This window comes from Chanos chanos, chromosome 2 (assembly GCF_902362185.1).
Source record: "Chanos chanos chromosome 2, fChaCha1.1, whole genome shotgun sequence".
Classification (NCBI taxonomy): Eukaryota; Metazoa; Chordata; class Actinopteri; order Gonorynchiformes; family Chanidae; genus Chanos; species Chanos chanos.
In genome coordinates, this window is record NC_044496.1 from 8,643,265 (window position 1) to 8,665,271 (window position 22,007).

General features: G+C 41.6%; 2 protein-coding genes across 2 annotated transcripts; one reads left to right on the top strand and one right to left on the bottom strand.

Moving 5' to 3' along the window:
* Nucleotides 1-7,026: 7,026 nt before the first annotated feature.
* On the top strand, nucleotides 7,027-16,664 carry dis3l (DIS3 like exosome 3'-5' exoribonuclease). Its single transcript, XM_030765077.1, has 17 exons — nucleotides 7,027-7,156; nucleotides 7,689-7,842; nucleotides 8,307-8,435; nucleotides 8,563-8,698; nucleotides 9,236-9,403; nucleotides 9,676-9,754; nucleotides 9,926-10,105; nucleotides 10,468-10,637; nucleotides 10,953-11,114; nucleotides 11,432-11,682; nucleotides 12,080-12,172; nucleotides 12,495-13,019; nucleotides 13,232-13,386; nucleotides 13,769-13,947; nucleotides 14,098-14,243; nucleotides 14,770-14,941; nucleotides 15,893-16,664. The coding sequence occupies exons 1-17, from the start codon at nucleotides 7,027-7,029 to the stop codon at nucleotides 16,235-16,237; spliced, it is 3,174 nt and encodes a 1,057-aa protein (XP_030620937.1). The 3' UTR covers nucleotides 16,238-16,664.
* A 1,457-nt stretch (nucleotides 16,665-18,121) lies between these two features.
* On the bottom strand, nucleotides 18,122-20,601 carry tipin (timeless interacting protein). Its single transcript, XM_030766836.1, has 7 exons — nucleotides 20,449-20,601; nucleotides 20,277-20,359; nucleotides 19,861-19,936; nucleotides 19,444-19,566; nucleotides 19,151-19,214; nucleotides 18,821-19,009; nucleotides 18,122-18,407 (listed from the first exon to the last, which is right to left on the bottom strand). The coding sequence occupies exons 1-7, from the start codon at nucleotides 20,599-20,601 to the stop codon at nucleotides 18,187-18,189; spliced, it is 909 nt and encodes a 302-aa protein (XP_030622696.1). The 3' UTR covers nucleotides 18,122-18,186.
* Between the last annotated feature and the right edge of the window lie 1,406 nt (nucleotides 20,602-22,007).

A 22,007-nucleotide genomic window follows, 5' to 3' on the forward strand; every position in this document is an offset into this window, starting at 1 on the left:
AGAAAAGCTTAACCTGAGGAGAGTGAAGTCAAGGTAAAAACACTGACAAGTGGCACTCCTATCATTCTGTCCTTCAGTGAGAGAGCAGGTGAATGTTTTTCCCATAACATGCCTACTTGAGCAGATCTCAATGCCAAGTGTCCCCAACAAGTAAAACCAAGTAACAATAGACATAGTTTTATGGTGCACGCCCAGAGTCAAATGCCATGTAAAAATAGCCCCGTGCCTTTTGTTACCAGATATATTACACAGATACAGGGTAGGGGGAAAGAGGATCTGTGCTGTAACGTTCATCGTCATGGCAACAGGGGCCTGGATGGAATGCTCGGCGAACCTAAGAAACAGGTGCTCCTCCCAGCTGGGAAATTCTGAGGCCACAAAAAACATCACATTCTGAAACGCTTTCAAAGTGTACAGCGTATGATTCTGTGTGTTCAGTATTGTGAAAGTGGTGTACACGATGAAAGAAAGAATTTTTTTGTGCTGTCAAAGTGAATGCTTATCCACTGTGTGTTTTGATGTCATCAGTACCCGTGTGATGCAGAGGTGTGGCTAACAGGTGCCAAATCAGGTAGGGCCAGTTCCTGGATCACCGCAGGTGTATCAAGGCCCTCCCCCTAATCTCTCCCGGCTTCTCCTTCTTTCAGTTTTCTCTCTCTCTCTCAAACCATTTTCTCTGTTCACCTGTACCAATCGTCACCTGATTCAGTCTAGTAGGACACAGGTAAGTCCATTGTTTTGTCTTATTCAACATGGAGAATAATCATCATTGACATAGCGTAAAATCAGAGATATTTTTCAGGAGTCACAAGGAAATGGCTCATCTGTTTTGAATAACCATGATGTAACTGCTGTCGTTTTAAATATTCATCATAGCACAAACAGAGACTTTGAATATCGGACTCTTTTCCACAACAGTGAAATCTCTCGAATCCATTTTTTTTTTTTTCATTTTTCATACCAATGGAAACTTCTCAACCACAGTCACAGGAGATAAGTGTTTGGCTATCTCTGTGGATACAGGATACTTGGATGGGTTCGCTGCTTTTGTGTTTGTCTGCTAACCAGTTCTGGAACATTTCAAGTTTTGTTTTCGGAATACTCAGCTGCAGGGGCATTTTTAGAGTGACAATGAACACCAGGTGTGTCTCCTTGAATTATCTGTAAGCTTCCGTGGCCTGAGTTTGAAACTAAGGATGTGTCCTCATTTATCTATGCGTATCTGAAAACATTTAAAAAAATAAGGTTGAAGTAAGGTTGAATTTAACACAAAAAAACTTACATCATAGAACTCAGTATAATTACAATAATAACATAGCTTATATAACTCTTTATGCTGGTCTAGTTACGGCACCAAGAGCCAGGTCTGTATCAGTTTTCACAAGAGTTAAAACGATACCATCATCATCAGGGAAGTTTTCTTGTGTGGACTCTTTTCTCGTGTTGAAAGGCACATTGAGGACTGAAGGATTTTGTCGCTGTCTGAGCACTAATAAACACTCTTTCACTCTCTGAATAAGTCTTAGACTGAGGTACATTTCATCTTGGTGTGACAACTTTCATGACAGTGTGGACAGTGACGGTGAACACAGCCCTGTGAACTGAATAAAGTGATAAAATTAGCTTTTAAGAGATGCCATTATGACTATGTATAGCATCTCTTAAATGATGTCACTCTGACTGTGAGTGTGATATTATCTTTCCCTGTGACACTTGACGCTCAACGACTTTACCCTAATAATTATAGTTCAATTTGAAAACGAGTGCAAAACCCAGAAGAACCAGTGGAGTTAGAGGATTGCTGAAATACATGTGAGATGACTACACTGACACAGACACCTAAACTGACATTGGTATTGACATTAACAAAGGAATTTGCACGTCACTCCTAATTCACTGTATTCTGTAGCGTCAAATAATAGTTTCATTTAACAGACTCATACCTTGTCATAGAATTTCATGTTATTCATAAACGTTGACAATTTTTGTTTGTTTATTTATTTTTTTTTTCGCGGTCAGCATCTAACAGTTTATATGGATTTCATGTAGATCCGATGCAGGAGATCCAATGTACGGTTCTATGTGTGCTCTGAGTATCGTCTGTGCTCAGTGATGTCTGCATTAGATTAAAGAAAAGATGAGATTATATTACATTACAGACGGCATTGTGATGATTCTGGAATCAATACCACTGAAGGGCCTATCTGGAGAAAGCATATTTCATCTCAAAGTCAGGAGAAACTTGGATGTGGTGCTGATTCAGGCTGAATTTCAAAAAACATCTCACACCGTAGACCTGTTTTGAATTATGAGGAGCTACCTGCTGGACTGGATGAGATTACTTACACAGTCTCAGTACATTCCAGACCGGTCATGAGGACCTCTTCTGCATGTAGAAGGGGGATTATGTTTGAATTAAGTCTCTGCTCTGTGCTGTATAGTTTAGGATGTTGTTCATTAGGAAGTTTTTAAATGAACAATATAGCGGATCAAGTCTTTGTTTTAATGTCATGACTCAGATAACTCAGCTGTCATCAAATGCTGAATCACAGTAACAGTGGAAACCCTGAATTCACACATTACATATTCTTAAGACATTTGGCATAGAAAGCTATTTCCTCCATTTCATTCTCTTATATCTGTTTTGGCCCACAATGTTTTCTGGGAACAATCTAGATTTAAAATATTTATCTAGAATATATATCTATATATATCGACGCATTACAATAATTTTCTGTTTGCAATTGACAGAGAGAGGAGGGAAAAGACATGAATCTGCCTACTGGGATCTTTATTGTCCTGCTCCTTATGGTGCAGGGTGGCCCAGAACTTTCTCTACAAATACCGGAAGAGTATCTGCGTGAACAAGGACAAGGGACAGACTCACGAGAGGGGACAGAACAGTTCTCAGGCACCTTTGAGAATACAGAGAATGGCATTGGATTTATGGCTACTTCCTCTCCAGAGAACTCAGATGCTGTTGCATCTGGCTTCATGTCTTTCAGTGGAGACGAGGAGCCACAAGCAACAAATCAGACCTCGGAAGACATAACAGAGAATTCCATGACAACAGAAGGGTTGCCAGGCGACGCTTCAGGGGATTCGGATTCTGAGAATTCTGTTACCTCAACACCGATTCCAAGTATTCCTCTTAACGCTACTGATGAAGTTGAGAGTCCTCCACAGAACGAAACCACAACACGCACAGAGGAGACTCCCAGTAATGTTACAACACCTATTCCTATGGAAGGGCCCTCTAACACCACAATACCAGTTTTTAACACCAGTTCCACTACAAAACCAGAGAGGAACAGCACAGAAATCAACGTACCTGTGAAGCCAGATAATGAGACCCTACCCTCAAACGGTTCAGTGACAAACAGCACTGAGAACAGCCTTAACACTACAACCACAGAGGAGCCAAAGAGCTTGTCTACTACTGAAACCCCACCAGAACCTCCATCAGAGACTACTGCGGTACAGCCACCACCTGCATTGCCTGATGATGACACAACTACAGCCCCAACGACCACAACTGTGACAACAAGCAAGATACCTGTAGAAATAGATCCAAGGGCCAATGCTGCCGGTGAAGGTGAGTCAAAAGGTCTAACAATCTGGCTTATCAAAATGACGACGATCAGTGAACTGTAATTTCCCTTTGTGGAGACGGTAACAGAAGTGGTTCCAAGTTGTGTCAGACAGTTTTGTTTTGACTCACCCACCAGTTGCTGTCACACCAAACATGGTGTGACAGCAACCGATTTGTCATAGCTGTTTAAACCAGGAAAAAGATAGATGGATAGTAAGGAACGTTGGAACAGAGGTGGACAGAGGCAGTAGGAAAAACTTCGGTTTAAGGACAGCTAAATTAGTAAGATAAATCTTTTAAACGGGATAGGCAGTCATTATTTGAAGTGTTGAGGAATCAGTCCTCTAAAGCGAAACAGTACACTCCTCTTTTGGCACCTAAAACTGGCCTATTTCTTTCGGGTGTTTATCTCATTTTTGAACCTCCGATTCGTTCCCCTCCTTTAGAGAGTTAGGTTGGATTTCAGACACTATTTGTCTGCTGCTCCGAGCATAGGCTCTTATATCGGACACCTTGCTGTCAAGAACAATACAACCAGTGTTCTCCCAAAAGGAGCAAGGAGGAGCTTTTTCCTGAGGTCAAACTCAAACAGGGATGCATGCACCTCCTACAGGTCTCAGTTCAGGGTCTGAACTCAACACCAGGTCAGAGTACAAAGCTGAATACGGCTTAGAATAATAGAGACAGAACAGGAAAGGCAGGTTTTGCTTCAAACTGAAAAAAAAAGAAATATGTGTGTTGGATTGAACCACAGATTTTTGGCTCTGATTCAACTGCTGTTTCATTGGTGAAAGAAATGACTGTCGTAAAAGGAACCACCCATATTGCGTGTCTGCATTTATTTGTCTTTGGATCTGATTGTTTCCTGACATATGAAGGATAATGATAGCTTTCCCTGTCCAATTCTTTGTTTATTTGATTTTGTCATGCTTTGTACTTCATTGGTAACAGTTGTGGTTGAATGTTTTTTTTTTGTGCTCATGTTAAATTGTTTGATTAGGTGTGACGACAGAGGAGAGCCAGAACAAAAAGAAGCAGGCCTGGGGCGCCATCCTGGGCACGGCTGTGGCAGCAGGCATTGTGGCTCTGGTTGTCTATGTCTATCTGAAACGTCGAGGACAACGAAAATAACGAAAATTCTCTCACAGGAAACTGGTGGAGGATGGCCCCGATCCAGGTAAGACCTAATTCCTCTTTCAATATTTCAATACTTCCTGCTCACCCCAATGGAATTTTCCTCTCCTTTCGAGGAGCAAATGTCAGCTCCTGTACATGCACATATCAAAATATCTTTTTACAAAAAAGTCTAGGACATTGCATTTTAGGATTTGTATTAACAGAGTAGGTTTGTATGCTCCCCACTGTCTGTAGCTAGCTGCATGATAAAAGACCACAAAACTTACAGCGATTGAGTCTGGAAAATTTAAAAGTACAGAAGTTATGACGGGGCACAGTTCTAGACAGGGCACTTAAGACAAGTTTTATTTTTTGTAATTTCACATATCTAACAAAACCTGTTTACATCAAATGACCTTTGTCTCAAAAATGGTCAGAGGCGTCACAGACTCTCTGAAGCAGAAAGCCTGTCTGTATTGAAAAAGTGGATTATTCACCTGTATTTACCAAGTTAAATTAAACAAATGACATTAAATACTTATGCGTGGACAAATGTCAGCATTTAATGTCTTTGACGATCCGTTTTTGACAATTGTGGTGTTTTATATGCTAGCTAAAACAAATTCTTTGTTAAGGATTGCAATGAAATGATGGGTGTATTACACCTGTGAGCATGCAGGCCTCATAGTGAATATTTGGGTATGCAGAGGTATACATCAACCACTTTCTGCATCAGGTGTGATGTCAGTCTTAACTCATTGCAGAGATTGTCATATCTTATCTCTGCTTTTAACAAAATGGCAAAGTAGCTGTGAGCACATTTCAAATATCTCATTTCTAGAAAGTCCATCTCACACAACAATTAATTCAAAGAGGACAATTTATGTTAAGGTCTCGCTGTTTTGCTCTGTAATTCAGCATTTTGTAACACTGTTCTTATGAAACTGTTTAGCATTGTGTCATGCTAGTCGTAAGAAGCCAATTTGTCTGAACTCGCTTATTTTTGAGTCTCACATTTAAAATACTAATAATGTTTTCCTAGTTTAATAATAATGTAATAATATAATTGAAATAATAAATAACGTTTATTGATTTGACAACTTGACAGCACCTATAATGCAATCTCTCTTGGTCACTTCATACTCTGCTAACAGGCAAAGTTCTCATGACTGTTATGTTATTTGTATTCCTAGTTCTCAGACTGGACAACAGCGAGCCTTTGGACTTAAAATATGATTTTGCCTACTACAATCCTGGACTCCAAGGGGACAACATCCAGATGACCAATTTCCCTCAGGGACGAGCTAACTGAGGCCTGCTTGCCAACATGGGACAATACTGATCACAAAGATGTATCCTCAGCTCATATTTATGCAGAATAAAAGAACTCTTAAACAAGCGCTCTCTTCAAAACAAGACGCCTCAATCTCAAGAAATACATGTAATCTTTCCAGAACGAGTTGCCAAATGCCTTTTGTATTTTTTTTTTTAAATTGATGAAAGATGCCCCACTGAACTATGATTTTTTTTTTTAATCATTTTGACTCTGGGATGAAGCAAGTGCTTAAGGACCTTCTCTGGTTTCTGAAAGAAAAAAAAACGCATAAAAATTCTTGGTTTTCATGTCTTTCCAAATGTCATAAACCTGTAACTGATTTTACGCATTTCCACCATAAAACATCTGTATGGCATGATTTTATGATGATGTTCCGAATTTACTCTAAATGTGAATGTGATGTGTATGTAACACATGTTTATCAGTAAACCAGTAGAAACGTAATCTGTGTAAACAAACAGAAATTAAATTTGAACAGATGTCTTGAGAAATGCATTATGACTGTGTAAAAAGACAATAGATTTTGGTGAATTTAGGACTAATAGTTTTCATTGGCTTTCATTTCATTGTTCAGTGAAATTTCAAAATGAATTTCCCTTGAGAGATGTTGTGATACACTTAGTCTTCAAAGTAATATATAAATTTGGGAAGTTTTGTGAGTCTTTTAGGTTTTCAATGTTAATTAAAAATCTTTTGTTTGAAAAAATCTCGATTTTCTGTAATTCTTTTGCACTTCTCTGAGAAAACAACAACAACATAAGAATATAAATGCGTGTAGTGAGAGGTTCGCTGACGATGTCTTCCTCCCAGGTCAGAACAACAGTCCCCAGACTCATTCCAGACCAGGAGGGGGCGATATTCACATTTAAGTCCAAAATTATTGCTTACTAAATCGTCCATCGAGGAGAAAAGACGACGTTGTCTGTTATTGAAGTTTTGTACCTGTAGCCTGCTATTACAGTGAAGCAGCGCCAAATGGATCATGATTAAAACTGAAAAGGTTTTGCATTTAAAGAGCTCCCGAGGACATAAAGTCCGTGTTGTTCGGGAACATTACCTGAGAGAGCATGTGCCATGTTATAGCGCACTTTGTCAAGCGGGATGTCAGAACGGTAAAACATAAACAGCATCATATTCATTATGCCAGTGAACTTCAAAAAGCAAAGTTGTAGGTTTAGTTCGTTTATCCACCGGTAGTTAATCAAGAAGCCAGCCGCTAAATATTATAATGGTTTCATGCAATTAAATGCTGTAGCCTACTTTTCTGGTGTTGTGTCAAGTAGCAGTTTGTGTTGTCTGATGTAAGGCATTGACTGAGGATGATGAAGGTGATAACACCGCCGGGCACAAGCGTGTGTGTGGATGGAGTCTCTTTATTTTTCATAAGAAACGCATAGCGATAGTACTGCTAACGTTCGTTTTGACTGGAACCGTGTCTTATACAACTGAATTATGTAACCGAAGTAATACGTGCACATTTTGGAGCCGATTTCGTCAGACTTAACCCAGGATAGATCTTAGTTGAGTTCGTGTTTACAGCAAGTTCGGTCAATTCGTATAAGCCTATTTCGGAGCGAAACTCGGAAGAGATGTTTAAAATATCATAAATGTTGAATTATTTGTTGATGTTTCCGGCTCCCTCAGAGGGAAAGGTGCTTTCTGGAGATGCGACACACTACGTGGTGCCAGATGCTGGAGTGGTGAGGGATTTTTTGGAGGTATTCGAGTTCAGAGAACTGCAGGGGGTCGTATTCACCCAGACTGCCTGCCAGGCGGCGCAGCACAGCCGGGGAAGAAGGTACCGTTCTGGGAGAAGAGGGATGATGAGTAGTTATGTTGGAAAAAAGCAAAGTGGTAAAGGCAGCGATGCAGTAACTGGAAGGTTAAAATTCATTCATTCATTCAACTACTGATGGCCCTCTGAGCAAGCCAGTTGATCCAAAAGTCATAAGAGCGTTAGCTAAATGAATAAATATAAACAATTAATTTTCAGTAGTAATAACTGTAAATGATTTTTTTATGAGATCTACAATGTAATATAATGTATAATGTATATAATTTAAATGTAATGTAAACAGGCAGACTGTATGACCTAGTAACTGATACATAATAATATTTGTGACTTTTGAACCTTAATGACATATATAAAATGTGTTAGGTTCTCCTTTTTATTTCTCATAAATGTTCACTGGCTTGATTCATCCCTTCCCTCCCAGAATGGCTCTTATTTTGGTGCTGTTTTTTTTTTTTTTTTTTGAGCAGGCACTATAACAGGTTGCGGAGTCTTCTGAAGGACCCTCGTCAAGACTGTATCCTCTTTGCCAATGAGTTCCAGCAGTACTCCTACCAGCCACGAGAGAAGGGAGAGTCCCAGGAGAAATGGCAAACCAGGTAAAAGAAACGTTGAATCTTCAGGAATCTAAGAACCGAAGTCCTTGTGTTATTAGCGCATTGTCGTAAGCATTTGACTTAAAGATCTGTCTGGGTGGTACGTATGTGTGTGTTTGTCTTGTCACAGGTGTGTGTACCATGCTGCCGTTTGGTACTATAACCACCTGGCTGGTATGAAACCTGTGGTGATGATTACAGAGGATGGGGAAGCCATAGCAGAGTACAGCAGTCTGAATGGTGGAGTGTATGTCATCTCCACACAGGTAGACGTCTTCCTATAGTCACATAAACCGAGTCGCTGCAAACAGAAGTGCGTTGTCATCTAACCACTCTTTTTCAAAGCTTTTCCCTGATCTTTTTTTTCCCCTTCAGGATGGGTTAAACTGAGTGGAGGGTAATGCGGAAGTAGATTGAATAGAAAATAGAAACTGGTCAGAGGCTCTCTTTTGATTTTGCATGTAAAAATTCAAACTGATATGAATGCTAGAAAATAGAATGTACTGTTTCGCTATTTGCTTTCCTGGTGCAGAACACTACGCTTCGCTACCACAACAGGTACCTTCAGCCTGAGGTTAACAACCGTGACATCAAACTGAGGTTGAGATAAAGAAAATCTGACTCGTCCAACACAACTTGTCACACATGTGTCTTTAGCTAAGAGACTAACACACTCAGTGCCTCAACACTGTGACCTGTTAGATATTATTACCTTACTGTGAGCTTAACGACGTATTGTCGTAATGTCATATTAAAACTCTGATAACTTGTCTTAATAAGGTGCCATATGTTGTGACCTGTAGGAGTATCTGCAGAGCTTTTGGCCTGATCTCCAGGCAGCTCAGGAGCTGTACAGCTCCATCTCTCAGGCCCTGCAGGAGAGAGAGAGTGAGGGGACAGAGAAAGAGTATGCTGAACACCTCCCTGCAGAAATCTTGGAGGCGGGCATCAAATCTGGCAGGTATATCCAGGTGAGCCCCACTCATCCAGATCAAATCCTCCTCATCATGCAGTTTAGAGGTGTCAGACTCCTCTGTACAAAATGTACACCCTCTCAATTAATAATGGATTACTCTGACTCATTCAGCCTGTAAAACTTTAATGAACCGTGATGACCGCAGATGCCTTTGTGCACTGCAATAAAATGCCTCTTAAGCATAAAAAATGTAGTTGGATCAATGTAACCTGGAAGATGTTTGGTGTTACTGTGAAGACTTCACTCACTTCTATCTTTTGTTAAAAGGGAACTCTAAACGTGAACAAACACAAGGCACAGCATGAGGCTTTTGTCCGTTTTGAAGGAACCACCAACAAGAACACAGGTCTGCCGCTACCATCACTCTGCTCCTCTTTTGTTTAGACCTTTTTACTGAATATACGGTTAACAGCATGTAGATATAACCCAACAGAACTCTTGTCCAGCCAGTATTATCATTATGTCCATAATAAGCATTGACCTCCGACCTCCATATTTATCATTTGTTTGGTGTCAGAGTTGAACAGTGATGTGTTGATCTGTGGAGTGAAGCATCGCAACAGAGCGGTGCATGGAGACCTGGTTGCTGTGGAACTCCTCCTTCGTAACGAGTGGAAGGGGCGGACCATAGCGCTGACTGACGGACAAGGGGAGGAGCGAGCAGGAGAGGAGTCGCAGAGCCAGCCAATGCCCACAGGTAACCATAGATACAGATCAGAGCCAGATTTTGCTTTCAGGTTCAAATGGAAGCTAATCCCTGTGTTTACTTTGTGGGAGAGCAACATGATAGAGACAGACATGCTAGAGTTATGGTGAGTTAATGAAAGACACAGTTACAGTCACAAAAAAAGTCATGGTTGGTCTCCTTACATTTCTCCAGCGGCTAAACTCTCACTGTTTTCTGTTGTGTTTGAACGTAATAAGCATAATATGACACCTAGGGATTGAAGTGTGGTTCATGAAAAAGCTGGTTTATAAGCAGGAACAATAAAAGGTTAAATTAGACTAATCCATAGTGCTTTTGTCCAACCATAATCTGCCCATTGATCTGATCGTTAGGTCGAGTGGTTGGGATCCTGCAGAGAAACTGGAGGGATTACGTGGTGACTTTTCCACCTCGAGAGGAGGTGCAGTCCCAGGGTCGAAATTCCCAGAGGATTCTGGTCATTCCCTGGGACTACCGCATTCCCAAAATCCGTATCAGCACTCAGCAGGCTGAGGCACTGCAGGTAAACCTCTAATGCAGGACGACAGTGACTCTGTGTGAGTTACTGGCCCACTGAGTTTTCTTTGGTTGTTGCAGCTCCAAGCTAGTCTCATTTCTTAGTGGCTAGACATTTAATCTGTGTTGTGTGTTTACATTTTCTACATTTTTAAGTACTAGTAATGACGAGAAAGAAATACCTGAATATTTAAATTTGCTTAAACAGAAATAACATGCTAACTCCACTAGAGAAGATATGGTTTTGAATCGTATGAACCGTTTTATTCAAACGTGGCACAGAGTTTAAGGGGAACCTGTCTATTGGTCATTCTCTCTAAAGGATCACAGAGTGATTGTACGCCTGGACTCATGGGAGAGTACCTCTCTTTACCCTAACGGCCACTGTGTGAGAGTCCTGGGCAAGGCTGGGGAGCTGGAGACTGAGATCCAGACCATTCTGGTGGAGAACTGCATCAGTGTGCCTTCATTCTCTGAAGCCCAGGTCACTCACAGCTGCTTTCTTTAACTACTCATTTTTATTTGAAGACTGTGTGTATGTATGTGCAGTTATAACGATGCTGATTTTTGTAGACACTAGTTTGATGGATATTGCAGAGTTCATTTAAAAGAGTTTAGAAGATACAAAGATATCAGAGGTGCCTAAATAGAGTATTGCCTTTACAGTGTGGTCATCTAATTGTGTTGTCTGTCTTTGCTTAACTGTCTCATAATAAAAGCCATTACGCTCAGCAAATTCTTTTTTTTACCCCTATTATGATGTTCTTGTATCTGTTTGTTTTCATGTGTGCATGTCTACAGTTGCGGGAGATGCCAGTGAACTCGTCGGAGCAGCCGTGGCAGATGGAGCCCAGCGAGGTGGCCTCCAGGTTGGACCTCAGAGACACACACCTGGTGTTCAGTATTGACCCAAAGGGCTGTGAGGATGTGGACGACACCCTGTCTGTGCGCGTTTTACCCGGGGGGACACGGCTGGAGCTTGGGGTCCACATCGCGGACGTCACCCATTTTGTGAAAGAGGGCTCGCTCACTGACCTGGAGGCCCGCTCCAGGTGACCTTTGCGGCGGGGGTGGGGGGGGGGGGGGGGTTTGCTTTGGGAGAGTGGGGCTGAAAAGAAAAGGTCATCCCTGAGATCTGCTGCTCATAAAAGAATTTAAAAAAAGATGTGAAAGATGTTTTTTTTTTTCATGGAGAAACCTCTCTCTTATGTGTCATATTTGGTGACCCCTCAACCGAAGAGTTGATGGGTTTATTTAGGCCATTCCAGTTCTAATGTTTTACAAGCCCATATGAGACACCACAGTATGGTATTAAAAAATGTTGTTTAATATATGGTAAAATAAATATTGCTTATATTCTATCCTTCCTTTGTTATCGCTGAATAAGAATTTTATTTGTATGACTGAAATGGAATATAAGCTCATTACACACTGTGGTGTTTCACTCAGGGCCACTACCTATTACCTGGCTGACCGGCGGTATGACATGCTGCCCTCCGTGCTCAGTGCTGACCTGTGCTCCCTGCTGGGTGGTGTGGACAGGTGAGTTGTCTCACTTTTACCGTGACATGAAAGAATTAGCTCGCCATGTGGTAAACTTGACTGAGTCAAAGATGATTAGACATTTTCCATGAAAACCTTTCCCCGAAGGTCTTGCTGGCCAAAGACCTAAAAAAAATTTAAAGAGATTGGAGTTTGTCCCAGTAGAATTTGGCTGTACTACTTGGATAGGTTCATTTAGATTCATTTGCTAAATTATATTTGAATACAAGTTGCATTCATGGTGTAATAAATGTAGTAATGATACATGTGTAGTAAATTTTCTCTTTTATAGGCTGTAATACCCATGTCTTGTTTTCTGTAGGTATGCTATGAGTGTGTTATGGGAGTTAGATATGCAGTCTCTGGCTGTGTGTAAGGTCTGGTATGGCCGCACTCTAATCCGCTCCTCCTACCAACTGCACTACGAACTGGCCCAGAGCCTGCTGAACGGGGAGCAGGCGGAGGTACCAGAGCTAGCCCACTTAGACGCCGGCGAGAGGGACCGAAAGCTGGCCGAGCTCCTGCAGGCTTTGGAGACGCTGACCCGCGTGGCCAGACACCTCCGAGCCCAGAGAGACAAGGGCGGAGCTTTGGAACTGGAGGGGGTGGAGGTGCGGGCGCAGCTGGACGACAGCAAGAACATCACGGCGCTGGTGCCCAAGCAGCCTCTGGAGGTGCACGAGACCGTGGCAGAGTGTATGATCTACGCCAACCACTGGGTGGCGCGTAAGATCCAGGGCACGTTCCCACACCAGGCTCTTCTCCGCCATCATCCTCCCCCGCGACAGGAGTTTTTCAACCAGCTCATAGACAGCGCCAAGGCCAGAGGCTTCACAGTCGACATACGGTAACGGCTTACCCTTTACCGTAACTACGCGACACAGGAAAGAGGACAGGAAATCAAATATTAGAATTATATTCGTGTTTCACTGGTAGCCGTTTTGCCTAAATCTCAGGTGATTTTGTCAAAATACATGAGAAATTATTCTTTGATACACTCAACCTGTCATTTAAGGGCCTGTTCATTTTTAACGTTTTCTGCTGGCTGTGCTAAACCAGGTCAAACAAAGCTTTGGCCGACTCTCTCGATCGAGCGGTAGATCCACGGGATCCGGAGGTGAATCGTCTGCTGAGAATGATGGCCACTCAGGCTATGTCCAATGCCCTCTACTTTTCCACTGGCTCCTGTTCAGAGGAGCAGTACTATCACTATGGTACGGTGCATTTAATTCTACAAGAGGCTTAGCAGTGATCATGTAAGAAGTGACAATGCTCATAGAATGATTTTAAGTAAGGTTTTTTTTTTTGGTTTGTTTGGTTTAAAATGAGCCCTAAGAAAATGGTTGTCTTTGAAGATACAAGATGATACATTTTCAGTTTATTTTTCATGTTATAATGATATGGTGGAAAGTTATTAAAAGAACGTTATAAGCATCAGTTTCTGTTGTATTATGTAGTCAAATCCACGTACTGAAACTCCATTCTTATCATTTCTGCCTTCATTTTCCTCAGAAGTTCTAGAAGTATTGTCCATTTTATGTCTAGCCCTGGTAAGTTATGCCACTCTTACCTGTGTTCTGTCTTGTTTATTGTCAGGTCTGGCTCTTGATCGCTACACTCACTTTACCTCACCAATAAGGCGTTACGCTGACATCATAGTGCACCGCCTCCTCCTGACAGCCATCAGAGCAGAAACAGAGGAGGAGCCAAGTAAGGCCCTGGCCAGTAATAAAGAACTACAGGAGCTGGCTCAGCAAATCAACACCAAGAACAGAGTGAGCATTTCTAATTCTGTCGTAGCCTTCCTTTATCCTCTTTTTTTTTTTTTTTAAATCATTGATTTGACTTGAGTGAATAAATTGAATCAATATTATAAATGGAAAGTCGAGACTGCCTTTGACTTGAGAGCGTTTTGGGTGTTGTAGGCAGCTCAGCAGGCCCAAAAGCAGTCTACAGAACTGTTCCAGTGCCTCTATTTCAAAGACAAGGACCCGCAGAAAGACGAACGCTGTGTCGCTGATGCTATCGTCTATGCTATCAGGGCTAACGGCATGCTGGTCTTTGTGCCACGGTAATGTCTCAACTAATATCCCAGACCTACTCAAGTTTTATGAACATACTGTTTTTGTATAAACTGTATTTGTATATTGTAATTGTGTGATGGATTGTTTAAGATCCGAGTGAGATAAACAGCAACAGTGCAATTACAAGTTAAAAAACACATTTTTTTCTCCAAATTTAAAAAAAAAAGGTCATTGATCTTTGCATTGTAACAGCATAAACTTCAGTGTTATAACAACACTAATCTTAGTGTTATGACAGCATTCATCTCCATGTTATGAGAGCATTAATCTGAATATGTTAACAGTGTTAATCTCTGTGTTAATCTCAGTGTTAAAACAGCATTAATTTCGGCGAGAATCTCAATGTTATGACGGTGTTAATCTCAGCATTAATCTTAGTCTTATGGCAACAGTGTTGTCTGTTGTATTAAGCGATACATATTCAAGCCCTTTGGCCCTTGACGTAATGGAAAAGAATCGTTGTGTATAAGATGGATACTTGTGGACTCATTGTGTGTGCTTGTGCATTCTCAGGTACGGGTTGAAGGGTGCTGTGTACCTGAAGAATCGGGACAACCTGGTGATAAACGTGAAGCAGGATGGGAGTTGTGATTGGCAGACCGGATCCTTGCAGAGATACCCAGACAGGATCAGCTCCTGCACAGGCTCAGACACACACACCTTCAATCTGTTCGACCACATCACTGTGAGTACACACACACACACACACACACACACACACACACACATCACTGAACATCTGTGTGTGAATGGGCAAGATTTTAGAAATGTTGTATCAATCAGTGTGTGGGTGGAAAAAGTCTAAGCTCTGTCTCATTATCATGTTTGAGGACAGCTGAACACTGTTACATCATCATTAGAGAAAAGATCTTAGTGTTATGACATCATCATAAGCAAAGTCACAGTATTTGCATATCTCTGTAAACCGTTCTCAGTGTTCCCTTGCATTAGAGAAACAGTAATGAAAAAATCGTTGCTTGATCTGTGTGAATCAGACGATTCTGAGCTGTGTATCAGCATCAGTACGATTGATAAAAGTCTGCTCTGGTTCTCATTTGTGGTCTGAATTCTAGCCCACGTGAGGCTTAAAGTGTAAACATTATTTCCTCGTCTGTCTGATTTAAATGTTCTGAACTCATTTTTATGTGAACAAGTCATGGGGAATACAACCCATGAAACTCTGTTATGTAATCTGTGCTAAAGAGCTGGTTGGAACCCTGTTACATCATCTGTGAGATTACAACCACATACGTCTTATCTTGTGATGTGCTTTAGAAATGAGATGAATCATGAAGCATATAACTTCCCTTTTACTTTTGCTGCTCCACCCTAAACAAAGAACATTTATTCAGTTGGTCTGTTTACTGTAGCAGCACTGAACCCTTGTTATTTTGTGAAGATTCGTGTAAATAATTTAATACCTTCAAGGCATTGTGCCGTTGAAATAAGCAAGCATACCTCAATGTCATGCCAAACACCATGGCAACAGTAAAGAACTAGCAAATCAAACCCCCTTACTTACTATTATTTTGTTTCTGTTACTAACTGATACCGATTTTTTTCCTCAGCTGTGTTCTGTCGGCATGTGATTATCAATATTTCAGATATTTTTAATATTTCTCCCCCCCCACCTCAGGTACGCATCTCTGTAGAACCGTCCCGCTGTCACACTGACAGCCTGTGTCTGGAACTCATCAGTAACCGTCCTCACCAGGCCCCAGGCCCTAGGACCCCGCCCGCAGGCCAAGGCCGAGCAGAGCTCGTGCAGGAGGTGGTACGTTTGGCGGAGGAGGCCTCACTTCAGGCGGAGGAAGTGAAAGGAAGGAGGCCGAAACTTTCTAAGGAGGAGAGAGAGTTCAGACAGAGCCGAGGGCCTAATCTATACTCCCTGCTGCAGGAAATCAGTGAACTAGCACTATTAGATCCATCTGCCTGTCAGGCACTGGAAACAGAGGCGCAGGTCTGTGCTACCTCAGCTTAATGTGGATTTGCGCAGGCTCTTGGGAATTTAGGAGAGACAGTACTCTTCTCTCTGTACTGTCTTTAGCCACAGCCTTGAACACAATGGTTCAGCTCCATTCCTTTCAGGTGGTTTCATCTCCTCAATCTTTAATGCTGGTCTGCTCAAAGACGGTCCTGATTACCCCATGTCACCGTTACCCATCGAGTCCTAAGCTGGGAACAGTGCTGCTAAGGGAACTAGACGGTTTAAGAGTTTTGGAATGGAGCGCACCCACACACACTCATGCAAAGAGCCATAGTGTTGTAGAATGTAGAGATAATAGGCTGGACCAAGATCCTGCAGGACTGCAGGAGGATGGGTATTTAAATCATTCTGGAGATTTTTCTCTCATTGACCTTGACTTCTATACGTCATAGAAGTTGAACTGAGTTTCATATTGGCATTAGCACTATCAAATGTGCTTTAACACACTTTTTTTTTTTTTATGGAAAATTGTACCAAAGGAAAAATATTTCAAAAGCATCGTTTGAAACTTAAGTTGACTGGACTATAATCTGAGCACTGGATATCATTATACACTGAGGAGATAAAATAATAATAAATACATAGTGCGTAAATAGTGTTTTTACTTTTAGAAATATTTTTTTCGTAAAAAAATATTGGAGATAATGTGATTTGGCTTTGTATGGAATAAACAATCTAGAAGAATTGGTTTTGCCTCAGAAAATGATTCTGATCTGTCATAACAAACTGTCTAAACTGTATTTTAACGATAAAGTTTACTGAGCTGAGATACAAAAATATTTGGTTATCTCCTACTACAATCGCACACCATTTTAAATAAACCAGATAAACTACATAAACGTTGAACTTTTATTTAGAATACAGAAACACAGCGAGAAAGACAGTGAAATCAGATAAAACAATGAGAACACATGAAGAAGGATGTTCATTGACTCTTGCATAGGTCTGACTTAGGCAGCCATGAATGAGCCGCCAGACTTAGACTTGATCTCAGACATGACATACTTACTGCTCTCCAAGGAATCTAGAGAATGTGACAACAAAGGCATCTTCATTGGTGCCACGCTACTGAACCAAACACTGCCGTTTGTTCTGCTACAGGGATGTAAGACATTTGGGGGTTTGGGCAGAACCAGTTTGGAATGGTTGTGTTTGTAAATCAGAAATCGACTTGCTGTGAGAGTTTTACAGTCAGCACTGCATCCTTTCTTCCCATGGCAACATTTTTTTAGTTTACTGCCAAAATTAAAAATCAGTTAAAATTCTGAACAGGATGAAAAATGAATGTGAGGCCAAAGGGACAGGCTTATTTTTCCTTATTATTTCTGTTGATCCCTGACTTAATCTTGGTAAAGGTGACTAAATTCTTAATCCAAAGAACTTGAGATGTGTTAACACCAACACTCCTGACGGTGAAGAGTGGAGCCACACTTTCTGGAATGAAAGCAGACTAACAGAAAGCAAAGTGAGAAAACTTGTAAAGTGGAAAAGAGAGAAATGTTCAAACTGGGTCGCTATTTCTAGATCCTCACAGAGGATGAGAGTCCACACAGCATGAAGTCTTTAATGTAACCAAAGGAAACTTATCAGTAACACTGACACACTGGAGAAAAGCCATTTGTAAGGCCCCTTGAGGTGAATTACAGGTCTGGGTTATGGACACTGGCGTTGTGTAAACCTAACAATAAGCTGCAAAACAGTTTTGGCTCAGGATAATGATGATGAGGCCTTTGATCGGTTAAGGAAAGAAAACATTATTTGACAAAACGTTTGGCTGGTATGGTGGTAGGTAAAAAAAAAAAAAAAGTATTCTTCAACCACTTCCATAAAACAAACTTTTAAGAAAACCTAAACAGACAAAACAGCCCTGGTGTTTCTGGAGGCCCTCTCAGAGTGTCCATCCTATTGGCTATTTAAGTGACAAACAGGCTCAGGGAGCAGGGTCAATCACTGCTGTCTTCAACGCCATTGGTCATCTCTGGAACTGGGCTGTCTCGCTCGTCGTCAAACAGTGGAGAATCCTGGGACTTGAAAGGCTGCTTTTGTGAGCTTATGTTTTTAGTACTGTCTGAGTCAAAATCCTCCTCCCCCTCTGCTTGACTGGGGAAGTGTGTTGAAGTGCTAGTAGATGGCTCATCAGCATCACCACACACCTGAGATGCCTCTGTGGAAGGAGAGAGTCCAGAACTTGTCAGCTGCTAGTATTGCAAGTCACCATTACCATTTTTAACGTTAGCTGAAAATGCCCAGATCCAGATACTAACGTTTCCAGATTCTATCATTTCCAGATCCCGTCCAGCAAAACCAGAGCAATGCAAATTAGCTCAAGCCCTGCACAAACGCATCTCGCTAAACTCAGACCAACGCTCACGTACCAGTATAGAACGAGAGTCAGGCTATGGCCTGGGCCACAAAACTGTCTTGTTGACACTAAATTTAACATCGGGTCTCAAGGACATTTCAAACATCACATGGAACATATATTTTAATGCAGTCCATAACTCTGAGAATTATGTCATCTCAACACACCAGCCTGACAAGTGAAAAACCTACAGAAAACACCGTGGGTTCAGTCACCTTGCTGCTGCTGTTCCTGTTGGCGGGCCAGCCTCCTCTCTAAGGCCAGCTGTTTGTTGAGTTCGATGCGTCGCTGCTGCTCCTCGGTCAGGGAGACTGGGGCCGGAGTGGAGTGGACGAAAGCCTCTTCCGGAAAATCTCCATCGCCGAACGGATCAGGTTCACTCGGAGCGCCAGCCTCGGCGTCCTCTGGAAGAAGAGGAACCAAACGGAAAGATCTTGTCAGAGTGGATGATTTGGCTACTTGTTTTCTCAATGCTGTGTTAACAGGATGTTGAGGCAAAAACATGAACATGGGTTTAAGGGAAAAGAGCTGAACATTCTCCTCACCATCACGTCCAATGAAATCTTCATGTACCAGGGGCATGTCTAGTCGAATTCGTTTTAAACATGTCTAGGGGACGAGGGGTGGAAATGGATAAGTATATACAACTGGCAGAATTGAACCAAAATCCATCTCACAATATCCCATTGATATCAAAGAGCTATGCGCCAGAATTTCACTCAAAACTCAAAAATTCTTCATGAGAAAATTACAAATCCACACATCTGAAGTTAACACCATCCAGAGCCATCAATATCCTCCTAATTAAAGTGTAATATGGCACATTAAGCAGTCTCACCTGCACTTCTTTTTTGTTTCCTAAAACTTCCAGTTTGTCAATGAAATCTTCAAATTGTAGTTTAGGGTAAAGTCTGTGGGCCCAGTTTTCCATTTTCTGCATAAGAACTTTTAGGTCTTCAGCCTGTACACACATAAAGGAGCATACTGTAAACTGGCACTTATGTAAACAACCCTCCAAAACATAATGCTCATCCTGCTGGGTAGAGACATTAAAAGAAATTGCTAGAAAATAGTCATTAAATAAATGCTGATAATAACAGAACAAAGACAGATAGGTAAAAACACATTAATGTCTGCCAACATACTCCATAAGAGGACATCTCAAATTAAGATAGATCATTGAACAGTTCACAGCACACTCACCTACTGACAGACGCTAAAGTATACAGTTAATGAAAAACAGTCAGGGGCTCACCTCATGGCCCTTGCCTTTGAATCGTACATTGTCGAAAAGTGTACGAAGAGCTGGAAGTCCTCTTTCAGAAACCAGCCTGGAGAGAAAAGGAGATAAGAAGTAATCAGGTTTAGCACATCCACACTGCTACTAACCAGTCTCATCACTGTATTACAGTTAAAAGGTTATTCTGTCAGCAGGACCCCTCCAAAGCAGAGCATTAAAATTCAGCTATATTTCAATTACTGGGACAAAGACCATGTGATAGTGTGTCTAGAGTAACTGTGACAAAGAAAGGCACCCATTGGCTAAAACAGGAGGGCACCTTGAGCAAAACCATGACTTAGAGGAGGGAAGCTGTTCTACTCTGGCTGACACTGGGTTGTCAGAGACTAAACAATTCGCTTTTCACTAGTAGTATACCATGCATGGCTTACCTCTGAGAGTCAAGCTTGGGCTGAGGTCTCTTCACAGCTCTTCTCTTGGCAACAGGGACTTCTGCCAGTTTAGAAACTTCACCCTCATCATCCCCTGCACCAGAATTGAAAGAATTATTCACAAACTCACAACACACTATAACATAAGACTAAATTATGATTAAACACACACACAAGTCCTTCCCTCACCGTTGGCAAATGGATCTGCGTCAGCAGCATCGTCCTGTCCTGGGGACAGAGGTGGAGGGAGAGGGGGGAAGGCCTCATCCTCTATATTTTCATAATCTGGTATGTCAAACAGGCCGTTCTCCAGCGGATCAAGCATGGCGCACCACACACTTAAAACAAAGTAAAATAAAACCTTCGGTTTATTCACCGTTTAAACAGGGCGCGTGTGTCTCACGGCACACTTCAGACAACTGTATTAACTTTCAAAATGATCAATACTAACTTCTCGAAATTAGAAAATGCTTAGCTGCACCGATTCCTCTGGGTGGTGCCCTCTTCATTATTTTCATTCCAACATTTCACTGAGACAAAACAGACGAAACGCATTAACCTAATCTAGTTTCTAGCCAGTGGGACTAACGTCAGTATCTCTAAAGGGAGACCGCCAGTGTAATAGGGTTGAGATGAAATGTCAGGCGTTGCACAACCAATTTTAGAGTCAAAGCTGCTGTCGTGAAATCATACGAATAAGGTGATACTAGCCGAAACTGACTGCAATACGCATTCTCAGAATTAAAAAAGAATAGGTTGACCATATAACAAAAGAAACGTCTCCACAGAAACGTAATTTGAATACTGTGTTATCTTCATCATTCACGATGCACTTAGTGATGCTTGCCAATCCGGTAGTTGGCTGAATTGAGTTTAATAAAGCTAGGGCAACGCTGGTGTAGCTATGGGGACATGTTATCACGGTCGCTAATTTGGATACATTAGAGTTAGTTAACCCAGGCTAAGTAACATATCTGTTAGGTGTGCAGTCAGTCAAGGTTAGCAGTCAATCAAGGTTAACTCAACTGGTCAGGTAAAATATGCAAATAAAGCCTAAAAGATTAAAATATTTATCTGACACTGGCACGTCAACTCATTTTTAGTAATGCTCACGACGTCCTGGGATGAATCACATCAACAGTGCATGCGAATAGATACACAGTTTACAAATGCAGTTTATCAAGCCTCACATATCGCCTTGATTTTTTTTAGCAGTCGCTAGTGTTGATTAGTTTCACCGGTTCGGGTGAAGTAGCAAGGCAAAGGCTTAGCATCCGTTTGGCGCCTGAGACGACAAGCTAACTAGCATAACTCGAACGGCATGGCCTGTTTCTGACACTGACATTGGAAATCTGCGCTCCAGCAACAAAAAATGTGGTGAAGCGATAGTATAAGCGGGAAATCTGCCAGTTTGTAACTTCTTATGGATGGTGTTTTGCGAATAAATTCATGTTTGAACACCTACCTCGACAAAGTGTATTTTGGCTGAAGTTCCTCGGTTTACCGGCGTTTCTTTATTGTCCAATCAAATACTTGGGATTAGAGCATGTCTCGTTCTGCTGTATTTGTGTACAACTGAACCCACTACCGCAGTAACTATTTCGCCCCCCACAGTATTGCAGCGTTTTTACAACCAACGGCTGACGGTTTTTACAACCAACGGCTGGCGGATTTTATTAAGCACAGCCTTAGCGGTAAGTCAGAAATCTTGCGATCAACTCTCTATTTGCA

Coding starts and splice junctions, on each gene's coding strand:
- dis3l (XM_030765077.1), top strand. CDS start 7,027: ATGATTAAAACTGAAAAGGTTTTGCATTTAAAGAGCTCCCGAGGACAT. Junction 10,106..10,467: donor GAGCCAGCCAATGCCCACAG/GTAACCATAGAT, acceptor TCTGATCGTTAG/GTCGAGTGGTTGGGATCCTG. Junction 14,244..14,769: donor ATGCTGGTCTTTGTGCCACG/GTAATGTCTCAA, acceptor GTGCATTCTCAG/GTACGGGTTGAAGGGTGCTG.
- tipin (XM_030766836.1), bottom strand. CDS start 20,601: ATGCTTGATCCGCTGGAGAACGGCCTGTTTGACATACCAGATTATGAA. Junction 20,360..20,448: donor ACGGTGAGGGAAGGACTTGT/GTGTGTGTTTAA, acceptor GGGGATGATGAG/GGTGAAGTTTCTAAACTGGC. Junction 19,567..19,860: donor TCAAAGGCAAGGGCCATGAG/GTGAGCCCCTGA, acceptor ATGTGTGTACAG/GCTGAAGACCTAAAAGTTCT.